The 13,105-nt window shown below is 40.3% G+C and overlaps 1 protein-coding gene and 1 long non-coding RNA gene across 10 annotated transcripts in view; one reads left to right on the top strand and one right to left on the bottom strand.

Annotated features, from left to right (window-relative positions):
* Window positions 1-13,105, bottom strand: part of ADGRB3 (adhesion G protein-coupled receptor B3) — an 889,024-nt gene that overhangs the window by 1,703 nt on the left and 874,216 nt on the right. For all 9 annotated transcript variants that reach the window (XM_056565824.1, XM_056565820.1, XM_056565821.1 and 6 more), the window contains one exon: window positions 2,382-2,486. In XM_056565824.1, coding sequence (XP_056421799.1) covers window positions 2,382-2,486 — 105 coding nt within the window. The remainder of the gene's footprint in view (window positions 1-2,381; window positions 2,487-13,105) is intronic.
* The window catches only part of LOC130362002 (uncharacterized), a 403,353-nt gene that overhangs the window by 360,554 nt on the left and 29,694 nt on the right, over window positions 1-13,105 (top strand). The window lies entirely within an intron of this gene.

Below are 13,105 nucleotides of genomic sequence, written 5' to 3'. Positions count from 1 at the left end.
AGCATGACTGTCACTGAGTACTGGCGCATTTTCTGTGCTGCTGCAATACCCCACTCAGCCATTTCAGAAAGGCTGTACAGAGTTAATTGCTGACCACCTGGGCCTTTAACCCCTTAAGGACTCAGCCCATTTGGGCCTTAAGGACTCAGACAATTTTATTTTTACGCTTTCGTTTTTTCCTCCTCGCCTTCAAAAAATCATAACTCTTATATTTTCATCCACAGACTAGTATGAGGGCTTGTTTTTTGCGTGACCAGTTGTCCGTTGTAATGCCATCACTCACTTTACCATAAAATGTATGGCGGAACAAAAAAAAAATACTATTTGTGTGGGGAAATTAAAAAGAAAACCGCAATTTTGTAAATTTTGGAAGGTTTCGTTTTCACGCCGTCCAATTTACGATAAAAATGACATGTATTCTTTATTCTTTGGGTCAATACAATTAAAATGATACCCATGATAACATACTTTTCTATTACTGTTGCGCTTAAAAAAAAATCGCCAACTGTTTAAAGAAATTAGTACTTTTAAAATCCCCATATTTTGAAGACCTATAACTTTTTCATTTTTCCGTATAAGCAGTGGTATGAGGGCTCAATTTTTGCGCCACAATCTGTACTTTTTATTGATATATTTGCTTATATAAAACTTTTAATACTTTTTTAATAAATTTTTTTGGGAATAAAATGTTATAAAAAAGCAGCTATTTTGGACTATTTTTTTTTACGTTCACGCCGTTCACCGTATTGTATCATTAACATTTTATTTTAATAGTTGGGAATTTACGCACGTGGCAATACCAAATATGTATATAAAATATATTTTTTTACACTTTTTGGGGATGAAGTAGGGAAAATGGGACCATTTACGTTTTTATTGGGGGAGGGGGTTTTCAATTTTTTTTTGTTTTTTTTTTGTTTTTTTTACTTTTATTTTTACACTTTAATAGTCCCCATAGGAGACTATTTAAAGCAATCATTCGAATGCTAATACTGTTCAGTGCTATGCATAGGACATAGCACTGATCAGTATTATCAGTCGATTGTAGACCAGAGCATAAGACCTGTGGAAGGCAGCGGAGGCAGGTGAGGGGACCTCCAGCTGCCATGCTGAATGATCGGATCGGCGCGGCAGCGCTGCGGGCAATCCGACCATCCATTTTAGTGTCCGCCATGCTGCAGATGCCGTGATCTGTATTGATCACTGCATCTGAGGGGTTAATGGCGGACATCCACGCGATTGCGGATGTCAGCCATTACAGGCGGGTCACTGGCTTCTATCAGCAGCCGGGACCTGCCGCGCATGACGCGAGCATCGCTCCGATGCTCGCGGTTATGCATAGGACGTACATGTACATCCTGGTGCAAAGTACCAGCTCACCAGGACGTACATTTACGTCCGGCGTCGTTAAGGGGTTAAAGTCTATGGGCAGTCAACAAGTGGTTGCACAAAAAAAAAATACCAAACAACAAACACATATGAATTTTTGGGGGTATATTTTGTTCACTTGATTTTTCTAAAGCCTTGACTAGAGGTGGCATAAAAATATAAAAAAAATGTATTCACTGCCCCGATCCCCCCCACAGTTTCTGGTCAGATATAATCCAGTCTTTGCTTGCCACCATTTCTTCCTGCTTCCGAGACAAGCCAATTTACCTGCTTAGCAAGCCAATGGCTGAGGTGGGACAAAGCTGGGGCCGGGGATTGGCTAAGTGGGCAGTTCCTGCCGAGATTGCTCATCTTTGAGGCAGAATGAAGTGGTGATAAGCAGGAACAGATGCGATTAGATGGGTGCTGCAGAGGATGAGTATAACCTACTTTTTATTTTTATACCACCCCCAGCCATGTTGAAAAAAATCTAATGTCACAAGACAAGCTCTTTAATTTAATTTAGGCTGAATATGCATGTGTCTTGAACTGACCCACTATTGTCATTTTTAATGGTAAACAGGGGTCAGCATGGACATATTGACCAGTCTGCAGCTATGCAGCACCATACAAAACAAGATGTGATGTCCTGTGCTCTGACCTACTATGTGTGCTAATCTACCATAACCAGCTTTCATTTTTTGCAACAATTTTTGATATAACAATTTTTGATAGTAAGACCAGAAAGACTAGCTTGTGCTCCCTATGCTCATCAATGAACCTTGGGTGCCCCTGACCCTCATTTACCTGTTCTCTATTCTGTTGTCTGTTGTCTATGTCCAGGGACACCCCACAAAAGCTGCCATTAGGGAGATGCTCTGACTGAATAAATATACTACAAATTTATGCAGGCAAATTTTGGGCCAATTGATTATTTAATAAACGACAATATATAACACCCCTTGACAGGTGTCATTGTAATACGATAATCAATCTATAATCGTTTTACTTACCATACTTCCAGTATTTGGTATATCCCGAAATCTGTCCAGAGTTTGGAATTTCTGGTTTAATTCCTGAAATAGCTCCATATGTCTCTTTCTAGTATGCATGACCTTCTGTGAAAAAAAATAGCCAAAAACTTTATTTCAATAAATTGTTTTAGAGAATAACAATGACTTAAGTCAATGAATCATCAACAAATAAAGAATGTCACATTAATTAATGGTACCCAATGTTTGTTTGATATTCTAGATATAAAATCAGTACATTTGAAACTTGCTTTGCCAAACTGTATTTTAAATAATTCATTATAGGGGTACTCCGCCCCTAGGATAGGGGATAAGATGTCTGATCATGGGGGTTCCCTGCTGGGGACCCCAAGCGATCTCGGCTGCGGCACCCCAGACATCCGGTGCACGGAGCAAACTTCGCTCCGTGCCTGATGACTGGTGATGCGGGGGGGGGGGGGGTATCGTGACGTATGGGTCACATGCCTCTCGTGACGTCTTGGCCATGCTCCCTCAATGCAAGTCTATGGGAACTCCCATAGACTTGAATTGAGGGGGCGTGGCCTTGACGTCACAAGCCTCCGGCACTGAACCCAATGCTCTAAACGAACGCTGGGTGCAGCACGGAGATTGTGGGTGGTCAAAGCGGCAAGATCCACACGATCAGACATCTTATGCCCTATCCTTTGGATAGGGGATAAGATGTCTAGGGGCGGAGTACCCCTTTAAGGTATGGTTTCCATATTTTTTTTTATTATAAAAAAAATCTATAGATTATAGTTTATACATATTACTGTCACCTATAAAAATAAAATAATTAGTAATCCATTAAAAGTTGGTTTGTATAAATAATGCTGTTTAAGACTGCACATTACTATGTGCTAAAACTGCACAAAGAGATTTTTGAGGTTTGTGTCTTTTAACCGTAACAATTGTAGCTAATTCTGGAGACCTAGTTTTTCAGACACATTTATTGACTTTGTTTGCCACCTTGCACCCCAACAACCAGCTGTTCAGGGACTTAAACTTAGTTCCACTAGAAGTAAATGAACCTTCTAGCTCTGCTATTCCTTGATTATCCGAATACTGATTTCTCCCAAAAGTATAAGAACAGGGAACCGTTAACTTTCAAATGACAAAGATTTCTTCCCTTAGCCAAGCCTGTTCTGTTGCTGTATATTGATTTTCACAGCTAGGTAACATAATGATAAAAATAAAAAATACTTTTTTTCTACTGTTTTTCCTTATTCTGCCCTTGTTGTTTTAATAAAAGAAAATATCAAAGAGTGGGAGTTTGTTTTAAAGGAAAAGAAAAAAAAATAGAAATGAACCACGATCTGCTTAAAGGCCCATTACCATGTAGCAAATATTATGACTCAAGTGATTACAGGTGTTTCTAACATAAATGCAAAAAAGTAACAAAAACATCAGACAGAGTTATTATTTAGGCTAGTTTCACACTGCTGTTGTGCTCCGACCTGTACAGGGTCTGTTCAGCTGTTTGTTCTTTTTTTTGTTTTTGGGCACCGAACGGACTCTAAACGAGTCGGAGCACAACTGACAGCACCAGGTCTTGACTGATCCCATTGACTTGAATAGGGTTTGTTGGGTATCCAGTGTTTTACATGAGTTTTAGCAGAGAAAAGAAATAGGACATGCAGTACGGAGCTTCGTTTAGTGGAGCATGTCAGCAGTGTGAACAAGCCCTTACTCATGCAATGGGGGAAGAGTAGAATCACTACCCCTACAACCTCTGTAATCTAAGATCCTTTGTCACAAAACTGCCAATCTGTATACTCTACTCAATGCATACTAAGTAGCAATCTCCACCTCTATGGCTGAATTGCTAGTGTGGCTGAATTCCACAAACTGGAAATATGTTAAAGCCATCATTAAACTGATGCTTTTCAATTTATTCCAATGATCTTGATGTAATATTCCAGGGCTGAATTATGTGTAGTAACAGCAACACACTTGTGTTCCACTTAGTTCTAGTGGACAACATCCCCAGAGGCAGAAGGTACAAGTTTGTTAGATGTACACCATGTCTGTTTTCTACCCGAAGTTTGTTCCCCAACTATCTAAATCAAAATTAATTTTACCCCTTTACACAGAACGCCCTATAGATATGGCGGATGATGCGATACCTTCACGCATTTCGCCGTATATATACGGCATTCATTAAATGCTCGCTCCCACGGTGCTGATCGGGTTAAATAGCTAAAGTTCCGGGACCCCATTTGAATAACCCGATGAGCGATCGAGAGTGCAGGGGTGGCGGGTGCACAGCGGGATCGTTGGGTTCAGCGAGTGCACGGCTGGATCGACGTGAGCGGCGGGAGCTGCTCTCTGTACCACTGTTTCCTTGAGGGGTGTAGTTTCTAAAATAGTATGCCATGTGCTTTTTTTTTTTTTTTTTTTGCTGTTCTGGCACCATAGGGGCTTCTTAAATGCAACATACCCCCCAAAAGCCAATTCAGCTAAATTTGCTTTCCACAATCCCATTGTCGCTCCTTCCCTTCTGAGTCCTCCACTTCATCCAAAGAGCACTTTACATGCACATATGAGATATTTCCGTACTCAAGAGAAATTGGATTACACATTTTGGGAGGCATTTTCTCCTTTTACCCCTTGTAAAAATTCAAAAAAAATGGGTCTACAAGAACATGTTAGTGTAAAATTTGAAGATTTTGAATGTTCTCCTTCACTTTGCTTCTATTCCTGTGAAACACCTAAAGGGTTAACAAACTTTCTGAATGTCATTTTGAATACTTTGAGGGGTGCAGTTTATATAATGGGGTCATTTATGGGGTATTTCTCACAGAAAGACCCCTCAAATTCACTTCAAACTGAACTGGTCCCTGAAAAATTCAGATTTTTAGATTTTCGTGAAAATTGCTGCTACTTTGAAGCCCTTTAACCCCTTAAGGACTCAGGGTTTTTCCGTTTTTGCACTTTCGTTTTTTCCTTCTTACCTTTTAAAAATCATAACCCTTTCAATTTTCCACCTAAAAATCCATATTATGGCTTATTTTTTGCGTCGCCAATTCTACTTTACAGTGACATTAGTCATTTTACCCAAAAATGCACGGCGAAACGGAAAAAAAAATAATTGTGCGACAAAATCGAAAAAAAAAACGCTATTTTGTAACTTTTGGGGGCTTCCGTTTCTACGCAGTGCATAATTCGGTAAAAATTATACCTTATCATTATTCTGTAGGTCCATACGGTTAAAATGATACCCTACTTATATAGGTTTGATTTTGTCGCACTTCTGGAAAAAATCATAACTACATGCAGGAAAATTTATACGTTTAAAAATGTCATCTTCTGACCCCTATAATTTTTTTATTTTTCCACGTACAGGGCAGTATGAGGACTCATTTTTTGCGCCGTGATCTAAAGTTTTTACTGATCGGACTTTTTGATCACTTTTAATTCATTTTTTTAATGGTATAAAATGTGACCAAAATACGCTTTTTTGGACTTTGGAATTTTTTTGCGCGTACGCCATTGACCGTGCGGTTTAATTAATGATATATTTTTATAGTTCGGACATTTACGCACGCGGCGATACCACATATGTTTATTTTTATTTTTTTTTACACTGTTTTATTTTTTTTATGGGAAAAGGGGGTGATTCAAACTTTTATTAGGGAAGGGGTTAAATGACCTTTATTAACACTTTTTTTTTTAAATTTTTTTTGCAGTGTTATAGGTCCCATAGGGACCTATAACACTGCACACACTGATCTCCTATGCTGATCACTGGCGTGTATTAACACGCCTGTGATCAGCATTATCGGCGCTTGACTGCTCCTGCCTGGATCTCAGGCACGGAGCAGTCATTCGCCGATCGGACACCGAGGAGGCAAGTAAGGGCCCTCCCGGTGTCCGATCAGCTGTTCGGGACGCCGCGATTTCACCGCGGCGGTCCCGACACAGCCCGACTGAGCAGCCGGTTCACTTTCAGTTTCACTTTAGAAGCGGCGGTGTGTGGCCGCGGGTCCTGGCCATTGATGAGCGCCGGTACCAAAGCGATATGATGCAGGATCGCGGCGCGATCCCGCTTCATATCGCGGGAGCCGGCGCAGGACGTAAATATGCGTCCTGCGTCGTTAAGGGGTTAATGTCTTCAAAAAAAAAATTTCAACTTTATAATGCCAACAAAAAGTAGACATATCGTATATGTGAATCAATATATAATTTATTTGGAATGTCCATTTTCAAAGTAAAAAAAAAATGCAAAATTTTCAAATTTTTCATCAAATTTTTTTATTTTTCACCAAGAAATTATGCAAGTATCACCGAAAATTTACCACTAACATAAAGTAGAATATGTCACGAAAAAACTATCTCGGAATCAAATTCATAAGTTAAAGCATCCCAGAGTTTTTAATGCTTAATGTGACAGTGGTCAGATGTGCACACAGCTACGTCCTTAAGGTCAAAATGGGCTGTGTCCTTTAAAAGTTAAAAACATGTTTGCTTTGTCCAATTTTAATAATTTAGCTGAAATTATGCCCAGTCCAGTATGCTAGGACAATAAAACCCAGTGTTAGCTACTCGAACCAAACTGCATTTTAGCTACAGTCTAGAGGGTTAGTTCACTTTGGCATTTCATATAATGTATTGAGTAATTTATTGTTGAATCATTTAAACAAATAGAGCTTAGTTAAATGTGTCTTCATACACTTTAAAAATGCATTTTATATGGAGTCCAGTCTAAGGCTAGTCTGTGTCTATACAACAGTCTTAGCTTGATCACAGGTTTATTATCTCTAACTCACAGCAATAAATGGGCATAACAAAGTACTCCACACTGTTCATGTTTTCAGTACAGTAAGTAGTTTGTGGTAAACCACTCATACACATTATAATTGTCATATTTTAGTTCTTAGACCTTCATCGAAAACAGATTGCCATAGAGTAATGTGTATTATCCTGTGCGGCGTCTAACAGCACTGTCTCTCATGGTTCCCCCAACTTCCTATGGCAATATGTATCTAATGATGGCCTAAGGACCAAAATGTCATAAATATCATGTGTATGATAGCCTTACAATAAACCATTTAGGCTTGGTTTACCTATGTCCAGCATCCGGCAACTGATGCCACAACTGATAACAAGTTCTCATCAGTTGGATGGCATCTGGCATCCATTGTTTCTTTACGACGGACAGGGAAACGCAAGCTGCCTTCCCCTGTCTGGTGCCCTCCGGCGTGTCCAACCATCCACTGGATGATTGTGAACTGTCCCATTCAAATGATCGGGATCAGTTCTAGCATCAGTTTTCTTCCGGTGCATGTATGTGAACCCAGCCTTACTGAATTGCAAACAACAACAGTGTGCAGTGTGCACCTATGGGGTATTCCTTCTCTCGTGCACTAGTTGGACCTATTACAGCAGTGCATCCCATTCACTAAACATAATATGGCCAAGTATTCTTGTATGATCACTGGTTTACCAATCTGCACTTACAACTTCATACTTTGACAAAAATGTGCCCTTAATAAGTTCATGTGAAACTGGCCTTAAAAATAAAACAGGACTGTACAATAATGTTTCTGTTTAAGATATCAGTTGCATACACTTAAAAAAAAAGGAAATATATATATTTATATGTGTGTGTGTGTGTGTGTGTTAATAGATGCTAAAAATGGATGCTGCTGTATTCCATACAACAGAATTCATTTCCCACTGACTTACTGTATGGAAAAAAAACAATGAGTTGCAACACATATGTTTTTCTTGGAATAGTGTAGTTAACTACCTTTTTTGTATACAGCAAAATTAAGCATGGACACACTGTGGATACAACACATTCAGGTAAATTAAATGCATTTTTCAGAAACTCCTCTAAGAAATCTCCTAGGCATCATACACTTGGAGTGGCCCAGTTTGGGTAAAACTTCTCTACACACTTTGTTCTTTTAAATGCTAACTGCTATTACAGTGTTTTATCTTCTTAACTGCAAAATTAAAGGGGTTATCCAGTGGGAGGAGGATTTTTCAAAACTTTGGCCACATAAGACTATAAAAAACTAACTTTTATTTACCTCACATGCTCCAGCGGTGCCTCTGGTGTCCCACTCCAGTCCCTGGCGGCACACCTCTTCTGCTCCAGAAATCGTAATGCCTTGGCCCAGAGTGACGTAACACTTACCCTCAGGCAATTACTGGCAAGGCAAGATATTGCTGCAGCCAGTGATTGACTCAGTGGCAGTGTGACACTCCAGGCCCTGGCGTCACTCGGGGCCAAGTTATCATGATTTCTGGAGTAGAAGAGGAGCGCAGCTGAGGAAAGCCGAAGTCAGGAACTGTCCAGAGCAGGAGAGGTTTGCTATGGGGATTTTCTCCTACTCTGGAAAGTTCCTGACACGGACAGAGATGTCAGCTGAGAGCACTGTGGTCAGACAGAAAAGAAATTGAAAAGAAAAGAACTCCCTGTGGAGCATACAGCAGCTGATAAGTACTGGAAGGATTAAGATTTTTATATAGAAGAAATTTACAAATCTGTTTAACTTTCTGGCACCAGTTGATTTAAAAAAAAATGCCACCGGAATACCCCTTTAACCTGTTAAAGGAAAACTGTCACATATTTTCTCCCGCACTATCCACCTGTATTGGTGGATAGTGCAGGAGACGTTGATTAAAACGAGCCCTACCTTGGTCTGATCCGCGCCACCGTTCGCCCGCACTTGTAGTTTTAATCTCTGTGTATATCCGGTTGTAAATGGCGGTGCTTCTGCGGGCTAACTGACACTGACGTCAGCGCCGCTCATGAATATTCATCCTTCCTGTTCTCCCTCTCTTCGCCGCTCCTTACCAGAGGGAGGGATGAATATTCATGAGCGGCGCTGACGTCAGTGTCAGTTAGCCCGCAGAAGCACCGCCTTTGCCATTTACAGCCGGATCTACAAAGAGATTAAAACTACAAGTGCGGGCGAACGGCAGCATAGAAAAGACCAAGGTAGGGCTCGTTTAAATCAGCGTCTCCCGCACTATCCACCAATACCGGTGGATAGTGAGAGAGAAAATATGTGACAGTTTTCCTTTAAGGACCCATGACGTAATGTTACGTCATGAGTCCGCTCCCAATCTATAACGCGGGGCCACGGCATGGCCTCGCGTCATAGCGGGTCAGGCCCGGCCAGGACCCGTAGCTAATAGTGCGCAGCACTGATCGCAGTGTGGCGCGCTATTAACCCTTTAGACGCGGCATTCAAAGTTGAATGCCGCGTCTAAAGTTAAAGTAAAACCATGCCGGTTAGCTCAGGGAGCTGTGGCGTAATCGCGGCATCCTGAACAGCTGCAGGACATGAGGTGGGTCTCCTACCTTGCCTCCTGGTGTCCGATCGCCGAATGACTGCTCAGTGCCTGAGATCCAGGCATGAGCAATCAAGCGGCAGAATCATTGATCATTGATTCCTATGAGAAAGCATTGAACAATGTAAAAGATCAGTGTGTGCAGTGTTATAGCTCCCTATGGGAGCTATAACACTGCAAAAAAAAGTGAATAAAGATCATTTAACCCCTACCCTATTAAAAGTTTGAATCCCCCCCCCTTTTCCCATAAAAAATAAACTGTGTAAATAAAAATAAACATATGTGGTATCCCCGCGTGTGTAAATGTCTTTACTATAAAAATATATCGATAATTAAACCGCACGGACAATGGCGTACGCGCAAAAAAAATCCAAAGTCCAAAATAGTGTATTTTTGGTCACTTTTTTATATCATGTAAAAATGAATAAAAAGGGATCAAAAAGTCCGATCAATACAAAAATGGTACCGCAAAAAACGTCAAATCACAGCACAAAAAATGAGCCCTCATACCTTCCCAAAATAAAAAAAAGTTATAGGGGTCAGAAGATGACAATTTTAAATGTATAAATTTTCCTGCATGTAGTTATGATTTTTTCCAGAAGTGCGACAAAATCAAACCTATAATAGTAGGGTATCATTTTAACCGTATGGACCTACAGAATAAAGAGAATGTGTAATTTTTACCAAGAAATGTACTGTGTAGAAACGGAAGCCCCCAAAATTACAAAATTGCGTTTGTTTTTTTTCAATTTTGTCTCACAATGATTTTTTCCCCATTTTGCTGTAGATTTTTGGGTAAAATAAGCCATCATATGGATTCTTAGGTGCAAAATTGAAAGAGTTATGATTTTTTAAAGGTAAGGAGTAAAAAATGAAAATGTAAAAACAGAAAAAAAACCTGGTCCTTAAGGGGTTAACTTATAATGCTTCACTTGCTTAACGTTTATTTGCAGTGCTATTTTTCCATAGATAGTAATGGCATCAGTGACAGGTGGCAGAAGCTTCTAATGGAGAAGATATCAACAAAGTTACCAGAAAGTAGTTTGACAAATGTATCTTTTTTCACATTCCTTGAATTTTTTCATTGGAACTAAGAGTTTCTGGAAATGTTTTAGGAACGATACATCCCTCAAGCCGAAAAAAGCCTTCTGGATATACAGTACATGACTTAATTATGTAATTGTAGCACATTAGGTCTGAATAAAAAAAAGGTCAAAAGCAACTGGGCCATTTTACTACCTATGTTTTAAAGAGCTGTACAACAAAGAGCCCAATAAGTATTTCATTGATCCAATTAAGTAATCAGAGGTGTTTGTGTTCACAGCCGAATGAAAGTGTTACTCAAACTGAGAGGTGACTGTGAATCACTTCTTATTTCAAGTGAAAGCCTTGAGCGCTAAAACTCCAAAATAGCCAATACACTTCTTTTCATGGGGAGCAGTATGCGCAAGATGTTATTATAACATCAACTACTTGTGTCAACATAGATATACTGTATTTCAGTAATTGATTGTAACCTATGAAGGTACAAGGGTAAATGCATGATGATCATGATGATGATGAACTGAGCTTATTTCCATTTGCATATGACAGCCCTATTTTAATAAGGAAGGAAAAGAAGAGGAAAAAGAAAAGGGAGAGGAAAAATGTAAAGAAGAGGGATAAGAGAAGAAGAGGAGGAAAAAGAAGGGGGAGAAGATAAGAAAAAAGGAGAAAGAAGGGGAAAAGAAGAGGGGGAATAAGAGAGAAACAAAGAGGTAGAAGAAGAGAGAAAAGATTAAAGAGAAGAAGAGGAGAAGAAGGACTGGACATCTGATCTGATGTCCTGTCTCCACCACTGGTTGATCATAGATCCCTATTATGTTTTCTGTTCAAATCATCAGACCCTTGGTCAGGATAGGGCTTGCAGCTGTAATACAGAACCAAAAATGCAGCCCTTATACTCTCATCTGTAACCTACCCTACTCTCATATGTAACCTACCTAACAATGTGTTAATAAAACATATGACTGTGTACAACTTAGAGCCTCTCCAGAGCTATAGCATGGCTGTGTGTATAAAGTCATCAAATCAAAGAACAAATTTAGTGTATGGGACAATATTGTACCTCTATATGCCGATGCGATAATATATGAAGACATATGCATGGAACAGAAAGAAAAGTGTGGAATGTTCCATAAGATATTGTTAAGATATTTCCTCATATGTAGTAATGAACACCTCCATTATATAGTGCTATGCAGAAGCATCATACACTGGCACCTGAAGGGTCCATAACTTAATTGTTACACTCTGCACTCCGGCTGCAGGCACCGGCTGTCCCTGTGTCCCCATCTGCCGGCGGGGCTGGGATTCGCATCGCGGGATGCGCCCGCATGTGAGTCCCAGCCCGTCACTCACCATGCTCCGCTGCCTCCTCCTCTCTGTCTCAGCTCCGACGTGCTCGTCCCCGTCACCTAGGGCACGCACTGGAGCTCTGAAATTTAAAGGGCCAGTACGCCCATAATTACTGTCACACCTGTCACTACATTATAAAGTTCCTGAACCTCCCCCACTTCCCTGCTGGATCTTCAGTGCTCCTAGCCTGAGATTAAGCATTCCATATTGCCTGTTTACTTTATCCGTGTATCCAGACCTTGCCACTATGTTATTTGACTTGGCACCTTTGCCGCCTGCCTTGACCTTCTGCTACATCTGACTACACTACTGCCTTGTCCTTCGGTTCCTCACCTTTCCCAGCTACCTGTGTGGTTGAGCCGTGTCGGGGGTAGAGACCTGGGTATCGCCTTCCACAGCAGGCCCATCCTGCCTTCCGGCGGGCTCTAGTGAAGACCAGCAGAACCTTAGACTCTGCTCCCCGATACGGTCCAAGTCATCAGCCACACAGGTTAGAGGATCCACATCCAGCTCCGTAGCATTAATAGTACAGAGCCATAAGGCACAAGTAGTAGTCTATACTTGCCTTTTTAGTTGCAAGAAACAACATCATATCATGGTTATCATTATCAAGAATTGGTCTATTTCTGAACATCTCTATTGTTCACACTTAATATTTTGTTCAGTATTTTAATATCTTAATAAGTATTTTTAACCAAAGCCAGGAGTGGGTCTAAACACAGAGAAGGTGAAAACTGTCTATATAGTCTTCCTTTTTATCGGTTTCACTTCTGGTTTTGGTTAAAATACTATGTTTGAGCATAGCCTAGGTGTTTTTTTCTTCTTTTTTTAATTTACTAAGATAAGGGCCATTTATAGCTAGTGCAGGTGTAAAAAAAACCGTATAATAATAAAGCGAACTGATTGTCTAATGTGAACAGTGACTGATTCAAATGGTTTGCAGATATGTTAGCCTCAAATTATACTTACAGCAACTTGCGCAAAATATATGCTTCATTAAA

Source organism: Hyla sarda, chromosome 3 (genome assembly GCF_029499605.1).
Source record: "Hyla sarda isolate aHylSar1 chromosome 3, aHylSar1.hap1, whole genome shotgun sequence".
Classification (NCBI taxonomy): Eukaryota; Metazoa; Chordata; class Amphibia; order Anura; family Hylidae; genus Hyla; species Hyla sarda.
The sequence above is the reverse complement of the archived record's forward strand: the minus strand, read 5'-3'. Positions and strand labels throughout refer to the sequence as shown.